Genomic DNA, 18,186 nt, shown 5'->3' on the forward strand with positions numbered 1-18,186 from the left:
TTAAGTTGACTTCACAACTCTATAAGTATATTATTATTAAAACCATTATCTATGTTAATTTTTATCATAAATATAAACTAATAAAAAATTAGTTTAAGCTCAACGTCAAGTTTGAAAGATTTACAATCATGACATAAATTAATAATTAAATTAGTTAAAAATCAATATAATTGGATTTACTAAATTCCCATCAACCTTTTAAACTTGATTACAAAATTGCATCAGATCAGAATACCAGATGTTATGCTGAGCTCAAAAAACAGACTTAGGGGACTACAATTATAATTATGACAAAATCTTGGGGTGCAAGTTGTCCAAGTAAAACTTCCCATGATCTTCAGTATTCACACTCTTCTTCTCCCTTCTTCCACTCTCAAGATCCAACATGAAAACTTTCTGTGTTATAAAATCCACAAAAACCTCAAAAAAGTGATGATATAATTCATCAAAATTACAATCATATGGCACAACCCAAGAAAACCCTAAAAAATTTTATCCCACTTTTCATACTGCTCACTCTTTCTGCTCTTTTCCTCTTCTCTTTTCACCCATCAAACTTAAATTCCACCAAATCTTTCTCTTTTAATCCTTACAACAACCCCCAAACTCACCAAAACTTCACTTTCATCATCAAAGTTCTCACCTTTAATCGCTTTGAGTCCCTTTCAAGATGCCTAAATTCACTTTCCAAAGCAAAATATGATAACCATGTTGTTCATTTACATATATACATTGATCATTTTCAAGATTCCTCAAAAGGGTATGTGGTAATTGACGAAAGATTGAATCTTTCTAAAAGAATTCTTGATTTTGTTGATGGGTTTAATTGGGAATTTGGTGAAAAGTTGGTGCATTATAGGACTTCAAATGCTGGACTTCAAGCTCAGTGGTTGGAAGCTTGGTGGCCTAGTTCAGATGATGAATTTGCATTTGTTGTAGAGGATGATCTTGAGTTGTCACCTCTTTATTTTAGGTTCTTGAAAAGTTTGATTGAGAATTATTATTATAATGAGTCCAATTTTAGTCCTATGATTTATGGAGCTTCATTGCAGCGGCCAAGGTTTGTTGCAGGTACTTAAGTTTGTTATGTTTCTTTTGACTGCTATTGCTGCTTTGTATTTTGTGGTTGGGTAACATTAGGGATCTAAGTTTTGTAAAAGAAATGGTTTTTGATGGTATGGTTGTAATTGAGTAAGCTGTAATTATATTTCTGTGAACTTATAATGTTGGATAGATTGTTATTACTGATAGTGGTAAGAGCACATCTTGTGATGCGTGAGTTAGGTGCAAAGCGTGCTATTTAAGTGGACAAGGGTAGAGGGGCGGGCTCATTATCCACCGAGTTTCGAACCATGCACCACTGGCCTTCGGATATCTTGTTATCCCAAAAATAGACTGATAGTTTAGTAGCTATGTTTTATTTAGATGTAGGTATTTAAACAGTTAGTTCCTTCTTAAGATTTTCAGATAACTGCACCAGTGCTAGGTGTCAGAGTACTTATGTATTTATGCTTTGATGTTGACAACTGGATTGTTTTTACTTTTCTCTAACTCATTTTTCGTTTTCCTTTTATTGTTCAGCCATATTGTAAGCCCATTAGGTGTTATATTGGTTTAATGTGGTATTATGAATGTTGCCATCTGATGATTAGGAGGCATTAGAATTACTACATTTAGCTGATTCCCTGCCGAAATTGCAAATGCATTTCGCCTTTCCAGATATAAAAAGAAAAAAATTGAATTTAGCAATCCAAATTATTATCATTCTCCTTTCCAATAGAGCGTGCCTTTGGTCTCTAATTCCAATCTAAGTGTCTTAGTAATTTAATCATTTTAAGTCAGCCATGTTATGCTTAACTTCAGCGTTATGATGTTATTATCAAACTTTTAAAGTATATTGATGTATATGCTAAAGAAGTCTACTCTTAGCGAGATACATTTTATGTCAGGGAGCAAAATGCAAACCTGTCACTATTCGTGATTCAAAGCAATATATTATTAGGAACATTGGAAGGGATCATCTGTGGATACATGATAGTGAAATAAATCTTTCTGGTATAAGTTTTTTCCTTGGATAAATGCACTTTGTTTTAGTGGAAAGAAATGAAATAGGGGTTGTCTGCAGCTTTCATCTTGTGAATCATAACTATGTATCACATGTAAATATGTACCGCAGCTTCTTCTTGGGTAACATTCATTGTGTCTATTACTGGCATAGAAGTATGACGGGATCCGGTTTCTCTCCAAATGGCTGCAGAGAAGTTGGGATGTATATAATTGTAGGAGTTATTTCTTTGTATATTTATAATTTCCTATTGCTTCAGAAGATAAAGCTTATGAAGTCCCGTCCTGCTATCCCTAATTTCCTATTGCTTCAGAAGATAATGCTTATAAAATCCCGTCCTGCTATCTCTCCTTGGCATTCACTATAAGAAAGACAAAATTAACGAAGAAAGAATGTAATTTAAGAATTTAACTCCTATAACTTCCATTTTAAGACAGATCTTACTATGTTCAAGTGAGCATTTTCAGATGAAGAGTGCTGAAGTCCAACATATTCACTATAGACTACTCCCTCCGGTCCAAAATAAGTGATTTTTTGGTTTTTTTCTTGTGGTCCAAAATAAGTGATTTTTCCAGATTTCAAGAGTGAATTAATTATTTTTTTCCTACATTGCCCTTGGAGTAATTAATGTTGGAGTATGTGTTAGGAGTGTTTATGTGAAGAGATAGTGAAGGTTAATATGGTCAATTTCATTGCTAATTAATGTTAAAAGGTGAATTTCTTAATATGTGTGAAAACAACCAAAAAATCACTTATTTTGGACCGGAGGGAGTATTAGTTCCTTCTCAGTCTTTCATATTAGGAGAAAACTTAACCATCCATGCCCTTAATTGTCAAAACCAGATTTGTATCCCTTGAGCTATTTAATATCTTTTGATAACACTCCCATGGAGATAAATATCTTGGATCGTAATATAATCATCAAAGTTCACCCTCATAGCCTTTTGAGCTACCCCGCGAGCATTGTTATGTGATTCTACGTCCATAAAACCAGGGGATTCTTGAATGTTTGTATGTTAAACACTCATGTTGAAAACTTAGGATAAATGTGTGCTTTTTTACATTTCTGAGTGTGCTTTTATCAATTTGGGATTTGACATTACAGAAGACAGAACTCATAGATCTATTGCAAGTCACATGCAATTAGCCTTTGAGCACTTCTACTATTCCACATTTTTGTTGCATAGCAGTCTGCTCCCCAAATAGCATAAAATTCCATAACCTTCCTGTATGCTTCCTAAAATTTATATTATCCTATAATCTGCTCACGTTAAGCTTTTCCTTTCGATTTTTAACTGATAAGGTTTTTTTTTCTGTCCCCATTTTGAAGAATACATGTCCATCATTGTTGTTTGAAGGTTTATGTGTTGCTTAGCATAGTGGAGTACTTCTATCCTCTTGGAATTTTCTCATTCTTAACATCCTTTGTAACAATCTCTACATTTCTCTGCTGCTTGAATTCAAGTGATCTAAATAGGTTTTGACTAACAGGTAAACATGGAAACAAGATGCAGATTGATGATGGAACTCAACTTTTCTTGTACCAGTTGGTCGGCACTTGGGGTCAACTTCTGTTTCCAAGACCTTGGAAAGAATTCCGCATATGGTATGACATACACAAGGCCAAAGGATTGAAGCCAGTTCTAGACGGGATGGTAGTGTAGCGTGAATTTTCTCTTCTCTTCGCATATATAAGTAAAATTAATGGTAAACCTATTAAAATTAACTAGCACTCTTAGGTAACATGTAATTTTGTTTTGTAGGTGACAACAGGATGGTACAAAAAGATGGGAGAAAGAATCTGGACACCTTGGTTCATTAAATTTATCCATGCACGTGGTTACTTTAATATTTATACCAACCTTTTGCATGAGCGAGCTTTTAGTGTGTCGCATCGCGATGCTGGTGTTAACTATGGGAAGTCAGTTGGGCCAGATTCTTCTTTAGTGGATGAAAAGTCTTTTGATCTTAATCTTTTGAAGCTGCAATCTTTGCGCAGCCTGAAGTGGTATGATTTCTGTTTCAAGGAAGTTTTCCCTGGTAGAGTCGTGCACAGTTCTGATGATTTGGTGCCTGTTCTTCAGTCAGTTCAGAAATTGAAGACTATAATATATGTGAACCTACAACAGGTGTCAGAGTCAATTATTAGGAATCTTCTCTGCCACTTTGATAGATTGAATATCCAAAACTATGTAATATTGGGTCCACAGACGGATTTGCTTCTGGATCTTGCGAGAAGGGGCTATCCGGTGATTGACACAGACCAATTTTTTGACAGTATTAGGTTACAAAACTCAATCAACTTTGATAAATCGCATGAAAAATTGGGTAAAGATATTGTTGTGAAGGCCCATGTAATAAGAAAGTCATTGGAACTTAAATACAGCACATGGGTTGTGGATAGTGACGTGATTCCTCTCAGCAGTGATTCATTTCTTGATTCCTATGATCCGGCGGGAAATGACTTTTTCTTGGGGAAGAACTTTAAACTAGTCTTCATTAGAAATTCATCATCTGCTTTAAAGATTTGGGTTGACAATGTTCTGGACAAAATTGTTGCCTCGATTGCCAATTTGAAGACAAGAGGTTCAATTGCCACCGAGAGAAATTTTGTAAATTTAGTCGAGAAGTTATTGGAACAAAAGAGAACTACATTTAACAGGGTTGATGAAACTGATTTTAGTTTGAACATCAGTTATATGGATTCTAACCAAACCTCTTCAAGGAATGGAAAGAAGTTTGCCTTTTGGTCACCTGAGATAGGTTCAGAGACGATACAAAAACGACTTGAACAGTTTGCTATGTGGGTTGTGGATAGCGAATTATCTTGTAATGCAGTTGTTTGTCATCCATCATAGCGCGTTCTTCAGTGTATCTACTGTTAAAGCTTACGATTTCTGCCTATTGTTTGATGGATCGTACATGTTGGTATTGAAGACAAAAAGAGTGGAGGAGAACAGAAAGGGCAAACTGAACTGCTACGTGTTTGAAGAATTCGTTCAACTGAAGGCATTCGTTCGGAGTCAACATGATGCAGTAATGACATTGTGATTGATTCTTAGGCCATATTTGGCTGCTCATTTTTGCTGATGATCATCTTCGCTAAATCTGGAGATCGATCGAGTATTTGCCGCTAGCTCTAGAAACCTTGTTGCTACAATTTGCTAAGGTGGCACCCAGAGCATTTCAAGTCTTTCATTTTGCTTTTCCGTGAGGGATGTCACCTAATTGTATGTCTTGAATTAGCTACAATTCTTTCATATTGCCACTCAGAACTTTGGTTATTTTCAGAAATATATGTTGATGTTTGGCACTCAATGTCTCTTTGCTTGTCAACCTTCTGTAACTGAGTCTCTTTTTGTGCATTTTGCCTGTGAATCAATGTCATTGCTTGGCATAAAAAAGAAACCAACCTCAAACACTGTCATTGCTTTGCAAGGAAATGAAAACATAGAAACACTAGAGCGCCTATTGTGTGTGTGTGTGTGTTTTCCTTCTTTCTTTTCCCTTTCTAAGTTTTTCTAAAAACTTGGCATGTATATTTATATTTGCTACAACTATTTTTTTATTTGCATACGAGAAATTAACAGTTGGTTCATTTGTCTAGGGGAAGATCATGAGCTAGAGGAGGAAAAGTACTCGCGCCTGGTGCGCACCCAGCCAACAAGTGCATGGCATGTGTCTTTTGCATATGATGTACATTGCTTAATTTTACTTGACCATGGTAAATTAGCATAGTTTGGTGGATGCTCCTAACAAATGAAATTGTATTACATTCTATGATCTTTAATCCAAGCTTACAAATTTGGTGCCAAAAACATTTTGTCTATTAAAGAAATTTGATAAAGAAGAAAAAATATTTACTAACCTTTTGGGCCCATTTCTAGCCCAAGCCAATCCCTATGGGTCAAGCCAGGCTTGGACTTGAAATCTGGCCCATAAATGGGTTGGGCCAAATACTATCAGCCCAAAATTAACGCGATGAGGCCCGACCCCCTAAACATCCTTATTTGTAGGTTCATGAAAGCTCATGTGACAATGTATTTGCTATAACTCTTCAATTTTCAATAATTCAATATTTAGTATCCAATCTCAATCAGTTAGGGGCGGAGCTAACCTTACGCTTACGGGTTCGGTCGAACCCAGTAGCTTTTGAGCAGATTCTGTATTTATCTTGTGAAATTCACGAAATATATACAAATTATTATTTTAGAACCCAGTAACTTAAAAGAGCTAGAATCCCGAACTCATAAGTTTAAAATCATGGCTCCGCCTCTGCAATCAGTCAGTCAACTACACATGGAACTAACTTTGTTATTGTAGTTATATGAATCCTGTCATTCAAACAGAACGGATTTCATTCCAATACTAAATGAGTCGTCTTTTAAGACACATTAATTATGACTTCTTGCATGCCATTCATTCGGTGAAATAGACCGAGATAGAAGAGAATGTAAGAGATAAGTCTGAATTATTTTTGGAATAAATAAATAAATTAGAAATAGCTATATTTACACATGATAATTGAAAAATAGCCACAGTTTCAAAAATAATTGAAATTTAGCCACTTTACATGTAAAGATAAAATTTAAACAAAGACATGTACTCTTAAAATTCCGAAAAATATTCCAGCATAATGTCGAATTTTTTACATATGAGTTTCCAACATAATATGCTGGAATTTTATAATGTGCGGGAGTTCCATCGTAATATGGTGGAAGTTTATATGCAGGAGCTTCATAATCCCGTATATTATGCTGGAACTTTTCGTGCGCTGGAGTTCCAACCTTATGTGCTGGAATTTATACGAAGAAAATATGAATGTTGAATATGAAGTAGGAAATAAAAAAAAAAATAGGATTTTTACATACCTATACACTATTGAAAATTTTATTACCCTAAATGTCCATGTTTAGTTAACTACCCGGCATAAACAAGTTTTGTTTACAAAATATATACAATCCACCTTAAAAGGCTCACAATCCATTATTTGTGACTTCAATCAAGGGATTTAGTTACGCAATTTTTCTTTTTTCTCTCCTATATCCCCTCTTTTCTCCGAAGTCTCTCTTTCTCCCCATATCTCGAGTAAACGGAGTGCTTTGAATAATAACGAATTTTCCAAAAGCATTTGAAACTTGGGCAGGATGCTTCTCCCTGGAAGTACGAGTAGCTACACATTCCTCCAGAAATGCCTGGTTATTGGTTACAAGTAAAAAGCTTCCTCAATAAGTTAAGTAGCGAAATATATAGAATATTGAGGAGCAGTCCTATTCCTTTGTGTCACACATGTCAATATAAGATAATATAAAAAGCTTAATTACTTGCATATTAAATTAGTAACAAGAAAGGGAATTATGGTACTTGTAAGAATTGAGAAGTGCAATGACAAAGAGTATTCTGGTCAAGGAAGTCAGTATGTGAACGAACACCAAATCATGTTCCCCTCCCACCACTCGATTACTGCCTTTTCGACAATTCTTAGGTTCTTACCCAGTGGAAGCTGTGGTTTGGTTGTTGCTGAATTTGGAATAACAAGAAGTTTGTACAATTTTTATACAAATTTTATACAATATGTTTTTTGTATATTTTGTATCTGATTTATATATAGTAAAAATAAATTTTATACAACTAATTATATATTATACAACTTATCTACAATTTTCATATATTATTTCTATTCAATTATATACAACTACAATATCATACAACTTAAATATAATTTTTATACAATATTATTCAACTTTCATACAATAATTAAAAAAATAAAAATATAAACAACATAATACAATTTTTCTATAATTTTACTACAATTGTACTCCAATTTCTTAAGTATAATGTATGTCACGTCGTCTTCTTCTTCCAATTCAGCCAAAATCAAGTCTAATCTTCACCAAAACAACCTCAAAATTGAGATATAAACTCCAAACCATATCCCCAATTATTTGCAACAACACCAAATCCAAACAAATAATAATTTTTGAAAACCCAAATTCAAATTCAAAGCTTCAAAGCTTTTTAATGTCTGTCAATGGTGGAATTGTTGTTCTCGTTTTATTTGTTTTACATTAATGAAATTAGGAACTGGGAGATAGAGAGAGACGTAGAGAGAATTCCCAATTGTTTGCAACAACACCCAATTCAAACAAATAATGTTTTTTGAAAACCCAAATCTAAATTCAAAGCTTCAAAGCTTTTTAATGGCTATCAATGATGGAATTGTTGCTCTCTTTTCTTTTGCTCTGCATTACTGGAATTAGGGAATGAAAGATAAAGAGAGGTGTAGAGAGAGAGAGAGAGCACGGGGGAGAGAGAATATGGATGAGAAATAATTGATTGCTAATATAAAGGTATACTCATTTAATTCCTAAAATGTATATAATTGGTAAATTTGTATATAGGAGGTAATTAAATTGAAACTTGAATATGGAGGGTAATAAAGTTTCCAATAGTGTATAAATATATAACAATCCCTAAAAAATACTAGAAAATTGAAGGACCTAAGGTAGGGGTGGGTCAACAATATAAGTAAAAATTGCACGGGGCGCCCTATTTGGTCGCCCCCATTTAACCTATACCCATTTTTTAAATTTTTTTAACTTGTACCCACTTTTTAAATAATTTCAGTCTCCTTTCTTCTCCTTCTCCTTCTCCTTCTCCTTCTCCTTCTCCTTCTCCTTCTCCTTCTCCTTCTCCTTCTTCTTCTTCTTCTTCTTCTTCTTCTGCTGCTGCTGCTGTTGGTGCTGCTATGAAACTTCAGTTCATGGGATGATTGCCATAAGTATGTTTATCAGATTATTTAAAAATAAATTATAAATAATTACGTAAGTTAGTAGACAATAATTTGTGAATATTTTCACGTACGGGAAGTTTAAGGTCACACTTAGTGATTCTTTTCATGATAATTCTGTTTTTTTCACGTTTATTGTTTCCAAAATTTATGACTTAGATAAATCTGATTATTTACCTAGTATGTTAGAAAGTTTTTTCAAAAACTTCAACTTATATAGTGTTGAAGTTTTTACAAATGAATTAAATAACTTCAATATTTTGAAAAAACTTTATGACAAAACTAATGAATCCAAGATAAAAAAACTTCAGCAAAGCAAACGATATCACATGATACAGCTAACGATACAGCTAACAATATCACATGAATGAAACCATGGTATAGCACCGACACTATCACTTTCATGCCAGCAGATAAGATTCTAATTATATCATTCACAAAATATGATTGCTTTGGAATTTGGCCTTGGACTCGACGAGAATAGAGTTACTAGGGAATTCAAAAATAGTTAGATTTATAAGTTATCGTTCAAAAATAGTCACAATTTCAAAAGTAATCAAAATTTAATTATTTTTTATATAAAGATAAATTTGAACAAAAACATTGTTTAAAATCCGAAAAAATACTTCAGCATAATATACTGGAGTTCCAGTATAATATACCGGTCTAGCATAATATACTGGAGTTTGGAGCACCGGTGTTCCAGTCTCCAGTATATTATACTGGAGCCAACAAAGTATACCGGTGCAGCATAATATGCTGGAAGTTCATACACAAGTGCACCGAACTCCAGTATATTATGCTAGACCGGTCTCTGTTGCAGCAAAATAGTGGTTATTTTTCAATGACTTGGCAAACGCTGGCTATTTTTGAATGACCAGTCAGAAAATTGGCTAGACCGTGCTATTTTGTCGAGTTCTCCTCGGTAAGCTCACCTTATTAATATTTTTTTTGTATATTTATATATATATTATATAATATATAAAAAGTATATATTTTATACATTATCAGTAGTATATATTATTTGCATATTGGCTAGTAAATATAATTATTTTTAGTTGATCGGCTAAATATGTAATTTCCCCTAGTTGTTAAGATGAGATTTGGTGGGATGGATATAATTTCTTTACGTTTAATAGATCAATTTTTTTTTTTTGGTAAAAAGTATTTTCTTTTTTAATAAATCTTATGTGGTGTGAATTACAGGAAATCAAAAAGGAAAAGCTCATCTTTAATTAGTTTTTAATTTGAAGTTCAAATAAATATAGGATAAAACAAAATACACTCAACGCTAATTTTCCACAATAACAATATACCCAGTATTATCACACATCGTGGAATCTGAAAAAGGTAATGTGTATACAGACTTTACCTCTACGTTGTGAGGATAAAAATATTATTTCCAATAGACGAGGAAACAACATTGATTTTCCATGTCGCTTATTTGAAGATCAGCATTCCAATAGTGAAATTTATGCTTTTTCCTTTTGTTTGTGCTTTTTTCTTCTTCTTTTAATGTAGGTAGTGCTAATAAAAGGTTCTAGTAATTTGAAATTTCTAAATAGATTAAAATTCTTACCATATTTTAGGACAAAATAATATATTAAATGTTAAAATAATGAAAGTGTAGGTCATATAATTTTTATTTTTTTGAGGGAATTTAAATGTTAGAAAATAGTAAAATACTTTTATTTTAGCAAAGCACGAGAATTCAGTGTACTTGACCGTCAACAAGAAGTAATCTTGACTGAGATATTTTTTGGGACTATAAAGATAATGTTTTTTTGAGTAATAATAAGTGAATAACAAAGGAGAAGAGGACACGTGACCCCTGAAGCACATGGAATGCTAAATTCTCTGCAAATGTATAAACAATAGTAAAATACCATTTATTTTGAAATTTATCTGCAATTCTGCCATTACATTTTATTCTTTGAATTAACACTTCAACTTCTACTTCTGTCTTTTGTTAACAGAAAAATATAAAATAATTCTGCAAAAAACAGAACGGTAGATTCTTTGCCGACCAACATGTACTTTCTATCCTCCTTTTTGTGTTTTCTACCCGATATTCGATATCTGTATTGGGATCCAATTAAATTCTAATTTGCATCGAAAAATTTCACATTAAAAGGTAAATCGCTCCATAACCAAAATGACCCCATATCCAGAGTTGTAACACAAAACCTTTGGTTAACGATGAACATTACTTACCACTCCACGGTAACTCTGGTCGAAGATTTATTCTCCTCTCTCAGTACCTAAAACATAGTCATCTTTTAAAAAGGTTAAAAGCATATACCCTTCTTCATATTATGGTTTGATCATATCTTGCATTAACCACTGGAATCGTCGTTTTATAGGTACTAAATTATGATGAATAAATGTGTTAAAAAAGAATGAAATAGGTGGCCGCCTAGACATAAGAATAGTAAAATTTCAACAAAAAAAAAAAGTGAAAATGATATTGAAAATTGAGTTGTGTTTAGACATGAATATAATTTTGGGTTGTTTTTGAAGTTTTGTGAGTGATCTGAGTGAAAATTTTGAAAAACAATTTTTTTGGAGTTTTTCAAATTTTCGAAAAATTCTAAAATTCATTTTCAAGTGAAACTGAAAATTTTATAACCAAACATTAATTTCGAAAACAATTAAAAAAAATCTAAAAAAAAGTGAAAAAATTCTTATCTCCAAATGGGCTCTTAAAATCATGTAAAATAAAATTATTTCCAAAACTCGATCTAAATGTATCCTATTACACAATGGAATTTGTCGTCCATGTTCCTCAATCCTAATTTTTCATAGCCAAGTTTCTGAATATTATGAACACCAATAGACCAAAGTAGAATTCTTAAAAATCTCTTATTACTATAAAATATAAATTGTTAGTCTAAAGGCGCATTCGTAAAGTTTCATTATTTCCTTATATATTTGACAAAAACTAATCAACATACGCTAATATTACAATGAACTTGAGAATTGACATCAAACCAAACTCTACTTGCCCCCAACATTTAATTTGTTTGTCCATCTTTAATAACTACTACTGTTGGATATCGGGATGACAAAGGGACGAGGCGGGCCGGGATGGGTTGAAAACATGAAAAATGCTACGCATGTTCGAATTTAAATTTTTGCGAGTTAGGTATCAACCCGTCCCGTACCCGCCTCGCCCCACTGTCATCCCTATTTGGATATACTGTTCCAATTAGCTATAAATATCCATTAACACAGTACAAGGTCTAAAGTGAAATTCATGGAAAATGACGTGTACTAAAGAGGACTCTGTTTCACGTATTTATTAGTAGTAGTTAGGAAAAGAATCTTAGTTCATTTATTTGTTGTCTGAATTTATCAATTTTTTAACTTAATTAAAATTTAAATACGGAAAACGCACATCATATATAATAACTAGTTGCTGCTTTTGAAATGAAAAGTTTGTGTTCGACGACACTATTAGATTAGATACTTAATAGAAAACGAGACATCAACATTAAATGAGATGAATTAGTTACACTTTGATATTACTTTCATGTGAGTAATATCAGGTGTCATGCGGAAGCTAGTAAACCAAATTTTTGAACGACAATAAATCAGACAATAAAAGAAAAATATACCAAAAGAAGCATAAATATTTAACGTGGTTCGTCCAATCGACCTACGTCCATGGACGGAGATGAGCAATCCACTATAAGAAAAAAGAGTATAAAATATCGAGAGAACAACCTCATGAAGACGCAAACATAAGTGACACACTAACACTTGTCCCGTAAAGTTCTCCTCCTAAACACGACTCTCAAACCCCATATGACTACATTGTGAATGTTGCTAAACACAACTCTCAAATACATAGACTACCTTCAGAAAGGGAAATTGCCATCATATCCCAAAAAATCAAGGGTCCTACGAACTAAGGCGGCCAGTTTTAGCTTTGTTGGAGGAAAACTATATCGAAGATCGTTGTTTGAACCGTTAGCGAGGTGATTGGGTCCTCGGGAGACTGATTACGTGATGAGGAAAGTCTATGAGGTACTTGCCAAAACTATTTAGGAGCATAATCGTTAGTTCGAAAATTGATCAGGGATGGTTATTACAGGAACGAGATGGAAAAGGATGCAAAAGACTTTGTTCAAAAGTGCAACGAATGTCAAAGGCACGCCCCGATGATCTACCAACTGGGGGAAATGCTTCACTTGATCCTTTTCCCTTAGCCATTAATGAAATGAAGAATGTATATGTAGGTTCTTTGCGGTGGGCACTCGGTAGGGCCCATTACATCTTACTTAAGACCGATTACTTCTCCAAGTAGGTTGAAGCACAGGCGTTCGAGAAAGTTAGGGAAATGAAGGTCATTGACTTCATGTGGGATCATATAATATGCTAGTTTAGGATACTGGCCGAGATCACGTGTGACAATGGGAGATAGTTCATCAGCGGCAAGGTTAATTAGTTCTTCGAATACCACAAAATCAAAAAGATCCTATCGACCCCTTACCACCCGAGTGCGAACGGTCAGGCAGAGTCATATTACAGAACCTGAAAAAGAGATTGACCGACTCAAAATGAAAGCGAAAAGAAATTTTGCTCGAGGTCCTATGGGTATATCGAACAACTTTGAAGCCGAGCACCGGTGAAACACTATTCTCTCTAGTCTACGGTGCAGAAGCTTTAATTCGGGTAGAGGTAGGAGAACCGAGTTTAAGGTTCTAATATGCTACGGAGACATCAAACGACGAGGCCTTAGCCATAAGCTTAAATTTTAGCAGACGAAAGGTGAGAAGCTGCCCTAGTCCGGTTAGCATCTCAAAAGCAACAAATAGGAAGATATTACAACCGAAGGGCAAACCTTCGACACTTTCAAGCTGGGGACTTGGTATTGAGGAAAGTCACACTGCATACCAAGAACCCTAATGACGGGAAACTAGTCTCGAACTGGGAGGACCGTAAAGAGTCAGTGGTATAACTAGAAAAGGCTCATATTAGATAAAGTGTGGAAGTAGTGTACAACTACCCTGCAACTGCAATGTGGCACACTTAAAGCGGTACTACTGGTAAGGTATGAACACATAAACTTCTTTGTGGTTTATTACGCTTTGAACTAACCCATGCAGGTACTCAATCAAAGTCAAATCTAAGGATTAAGTTTGAAAATCACGTGTTGCACTCTTTTTCCCTTAGACCGGGTTCTTCCCGAAATGGATTTTATGGAAAGTTTTTTAACGAGGCAATAGTAAGCGTGCTACCCTCGTTTTGAAGACTAGTCTAAAATCAGGGGTTGCAGATCATCCGTATCAGATCGATAGTATTCGAGCCCTCAAAATTCAGTCTCGAATACTAGGGGCTATAACACCCTAAAACAAGAACCGAAGTCCTAAGTTCGGAAATTTAGAGGCACTCCTATTCGATATTGAAAACCAAGGATTGAATATTAGGATTAATTGTAAGGGTCAAATGGTCAAACGAACTATGTCCGCATAACTCATGACAGATGAGTTTAACTTTTATATACTGATAGTGTAAATAATATTTTTATTATCGAGCCAATCATTCTTAAAAAGTGAGACTAGAAATTAAACCTAGAAAATACGTGAAATTGTAACAAATTAAAAATATACCGGTAATATAAAAGAAATTTTATATTATCCATATATATAAGATAATTCAATGACAGAAACTGGTAGAACAAGACCTTTTTTTTTGGTTTCCTATTCGGTATTCGATATCTGTATTAGGACTCGGTTAAATTCGGATTCACATGAGGAAGTCCTATATTGGGGTAAAACGCTTCCTAACAAAGATGAATACATACTCAGGGACTCGAATTCGAAACCTCTATTTAAGGATGACGGAGTACTTACAACTCAACCACAACGAGGTAGAACAAGACTTTAAACATAAATAATGTCTGTAATTGGAAAAATCAACACAATCAAAAAGAAAATACAGCTCAAATAAAAAGATAACCATTTTAGTAAATTTAAGAAGAACAAGGTCTTCTTTATAAAAACAAAACAAAAGGCTAGTGCCACTGTGCCAGCACTTTTCTTGCTAATACATCTTTGCCTTTATTCTTCTTTCTTCTTCTGTTTCTTTTGGACAACAAAAAATATCTTCCAAACAAAGAATGGAACAGAATTTCAACAGTAAACTTCAATGGTTTCTTCTTCTACTTCTTTTCTTCACTTCCTTTTCAAGATCAGCTGATGCTTATAAGAATTACACAGTAGGTGATTCTTTGGGTTGGTTTGATAATCTTGAAAAACCTACTGTTAATTATGGAAAATGGGTTGCTGGCAAAAATTTCAGCCTCGGTGATTTTCTCAGTAAGTTTTCCTGATCAATACCTTGTAAATTCTGTTGGGGTTATGGTTTACTGCTTAAAGCAATTCTCCGTTAGATTTTAACTTATGTATACTGATAGTGTAAAAAAAACGATCACTGTGATTTAACATGTTGTAGCATGTATTTTGTTAGCCAGATTACTGATTTTACTTATTATAGATGATTTGGTTAAAATTTCTTCACTGTATTTCTGATATGGTTGTTTATATGATAACTGTAAATTTTCTTCTTTCTCTGGGGGGTTGAATCTTAATTAAGATAACTCCGTATCTAAATGTGTGATAAAACTAAAAGTACATGGGCCGATAAAAAACGGTGCACAAAGTACCCGCATTCACGCAACTTCAGAGAAAGGGCCACAAGCTAAAGGGTGAGATGTAGACAGTGTAACCTAATACTAGCATTACTGGCTGCTTATACTACTCGAACTCATGACCTATAAATGAGACAATTTTTTATCGTTGCTCCAAAGCCCCTTCAATCTTGATTGGAAATGGATTATGGATCTTGGGATTTTTGCTTCTGCTAGATATTACATATACAAGAAATTTGTATCATGTATGTGAATAGATTTATATGGGTGGTTGATTGATATGCTGGCTGATTTTAGGTCTGTTCTTTTTATCTTATTCTTCAGTTTCATAATTACTTTCACGTTTAGCGCTATAGTTTCCAAATTGAATTTTGACAATATTTTCAGGAGCAAAAAAATAAGTTACTATTGCTTGTTGTGGTTCAGTTAATCACTTCTACTGAATTTCCTGGGGAAAAAATCCCATCTAAACAAAAGAACCAAAACAGTATGATTCTAGTACTACTATCGGGGGAGCGGGGCAGAACCTGAGCTACTGTTCGACCGAACCCAATAATTTTTGCCCTATTCATGTATTTTGTGATAAGAAATTTATTAAGCATGTGCAAACGTTAAATTTAGAACACAAACTTTAACACTTGAAGTCGTCGTTCTAAAATACAGAAAGTATAAGGTTGAGATATTGGCCCCGCCTCAATACTCTCGTATGTATATAAAGAATGGTCAGAGAAATTATCAAAGGGTAAATGAATTACAGCTATTGTACCAAGTGCATTAATCTTTGTACTTACTTTTTTTGGAGTTACTAATCTCTTACTTGATTTTTGGTGACTTTTGGAATTTTATAATCATAAATAGCTGTATCTTTTAGCATTGTTTTAACGCAAATGAGCTATGCTATGCTGCTTTGATAAGTTAGTTGTCGAAATGTGTGTTATGATAAGGTATTGTACAAGTAACATGATAGTAGTGACCATATCCATATGCTTGCACATGTTCCGAAAATGAAGCCATTTCATCATTCTATGTCATAACACACACCCCCCCCCCCCCCCACACACACACACCGATTTTTATGTGGGTATTTGAGCAGCTTACGCGCACCTCAATTATTTTATCTGATACATACTACATTCTAGCAGCACAGTTACCACTGTGTCATATGTTCCTAGTAGGCAGTGGCGGAGCCATTTTTGCCGAAAAATTACACCGTTTAGCTATATATATACAAACAATCAAACCCCACTTTCTATTAGCATCCATTCTTTATAATGACATTTCACTGTAATGGCCAAGTTTATTTTGGAACCGATTTTCATGTTAGTCTTATTATTACATGTTCTCTGTAGCAACATTTGCTATAGCAACCAAAAAATATCGGAATAAATGGCGTTGTTATAAAGAGGTTGATTGTATATACTATATGTTAAATTCTCTTGATTTTTCGTATATTTGCTTCTTCATATTTTGACTTCTCATAATGAAAATCTTGGCTCTAGCCAGGGGCGAAGTTGCATGTCTTAAAAGGTGGTCAATTGACCATCCTTTGCCGGAAAATTACACTATATATATAAGTAAAATATTAGGCTATATAGAGGCATATTACATATATGAAATACTCTTTATCGAAGATTAATTCTTTTCACTTCTTTCAAATTTGAACACCTTTGAAGAAATTCCTAACTTCGCCACTGACTCTAGCATTGTATATCCTCGTATGCTTTTGAATATCATAGTTAAAAGATTTCTTCTTCTAATTCTTTTTTTTTTTTGTTTAATAATGCAGTTTTTAACACAGACAATAACCATTCAGTCATTCAAACCTACAACTTTTCCACATACAAAAGTTGTGATTACGACAATGCCTTAAACAACGATACTATACAATGGTCATCAACAGATCCATCATCAACTTCAGTTTATCCCGTTTCAATTGCAGTACCACTTTTAAAAGTTGGTACAACTTATTTTTTCTCTGGAGATTATGACGGCGAACAATGCGAAAACGGTCAGAATTTTAAAATAAATGTGACACATGGTCAAGGACTACCTCGGAGCCTCAGGGATCCGTCTGATGATGATTCAGAGGCTCCGATGAGTCCGATTTCCGGCGACGATGAATCGGTGCCGGATACAATTGTTCCTGCTTCATTTGATCATCCACATGAAGTGAGTGATGATAGTCCTGAACCTTCAAATTCTATTTCACTATTAGCATTTTCTAAGTTTTTTGGTACTAAATTAAATTGGATATTTGTTGTGGTTGGTTTAGTTTTTAGTATTTGTTGATTATAGTAATTTTAGCTTCTTCTTTTTTTGTTGTATTTACCCTTCAATTTATACCTATAGTACATAGAGTAGCATATTGGAGGCTTTGGTTTTATACTGTTGATTGTATAATATCACCGTTTATTTCTTTCAATTGTTAGCTCTCTGTTCTTTCTCTCTCTCTTTTTTCTTTTCAATTTACTACATTTTGGAGTTTTTTGGTTTGTGACAAAATTGTGAATGTATTCTAATTCAAAGATTATTTATATAGTGAATAATATGTATGAATTTGTTATATAATGAATGATAATGTAGAAATGTTATATTGGGACTGTTTATTAATACATGTATTCTTATATTCTATCTCGTATAAAATAATCACACATTTCTGCGTAACTAATGCAAGTG

General features: G+C 33.8%; 2 protein-coding genes across 3 annotated transcripts; both read left to right on the forward strand.

Annotated features, from left to right (window-relative positions):
• The first annotated feature begins 317 nt into the window (after positions 1 to 317).
• LOC107805155 (uncharacterized) lies at positions 318 to 5,855 on the forward strand. 2 transcript variants are annotated; one of them, XR_001652367.2, is made up of 4 exons: positions 318 to 1,071; positions 3,557 to 3,720; positions 3,829 to 5,295; positions 5,673 to 5,855. XR_001652367.2 is itself a non-coding variant. In XM_016629148.2 (3 exons), exons 1-3 carry the CDS (start codon positions 462 to 464, stop codon positions 4,921 to 4,923), a joined length of 1,869 nt encoding a protein of 622 aa, XP_016484634.1. In that variant the 5' UTR covers positions 318 to 461; the 3' UTR covers positions 4,924 to 5,383. The 2 variants fall into 2 exon arrangements, 1 of the variants encoding a protein (XP_016484634.1); XM_016629148.2 differs by lacking the exon at positions 5,673 to 5,855 and having other exon boundaries at positions 3,829 to 5,383.
• Positions 5,856 to 14,874: 9,019 nt separating this feature from the next.
• On the forward strand, positions 14,875 to 17,953 carry LOC107805156 (early nodulin-like protein 18). Its single transcript, XM_016629149.2, has 2 exons — positions 14,875 to 15,178; positions 17,297 to 17,953. Exons 1-2 carry the CDS (start codon positions 14,980 to 14,982, stop codon positions 17,797 to 17,799), a joined length of 702 nt encoding a protein of 233 aa, XP_016484635.1. The 5' UTR covers positions 14,875 to 14,979; the 3' UTR covers positions 17,800 to 17,953.
• Positions 17,954 to 18,186: the final 233 nt, after the last annotated feature.

The sequence above is a fragment of the Nicotiana tabacum genome, chromosome 18, assembly GCF_000715075.1.
Source record: "Nicotiana tabacum cultivar K326 chromosome 18, ASM71507v2, whole genome shotgun sequence".
Lineage (NCBI taxonomy): Eukaryota > Viridiplantae > Streptophyta > Magnoliopsida > Solanales > Solanaceae > Nicotiana > Nicotiana tabacum.

Bases quoted from the DNA above. Each gene is read 5' to 3' on its own strand.
- LOC107805155 (XM_016629148.2), top strand. From the start codon at position 462: ATGGCACAACCCAAGAAAACCCTAAAAAATTTTATCCCACTTTTCATA. The intron at 1,072-3,556 runs GTACTTAAGTTT...TTTGACTAACAG, and splicing joins GCGGCCAAGGTTTGTTGCAG to GTAAACATGGAAACAAGATG. The intron at 3,721-3,828 runs GTAGTGTAGCGT...TTTGTTTTGTAG, and splicing joins AGCCAGTTCTAGACGGGATG to GTGACAACAGGATGGTACAA.
- LOC107805156 (XM_016629149.2), top strand. From the start codon at position 14,980: ATGGAACAGAATTTCAACAGTAAACTTCAATGGTTTCTTCTTCTACTT. The intron at 15,179-17,296 runs GTAAGTTTTCCT...TTAATAATGCAG, and splicing joins CAGCCTCGGTGATTTTCTCA to TTTTTAACACAGACAATAAC.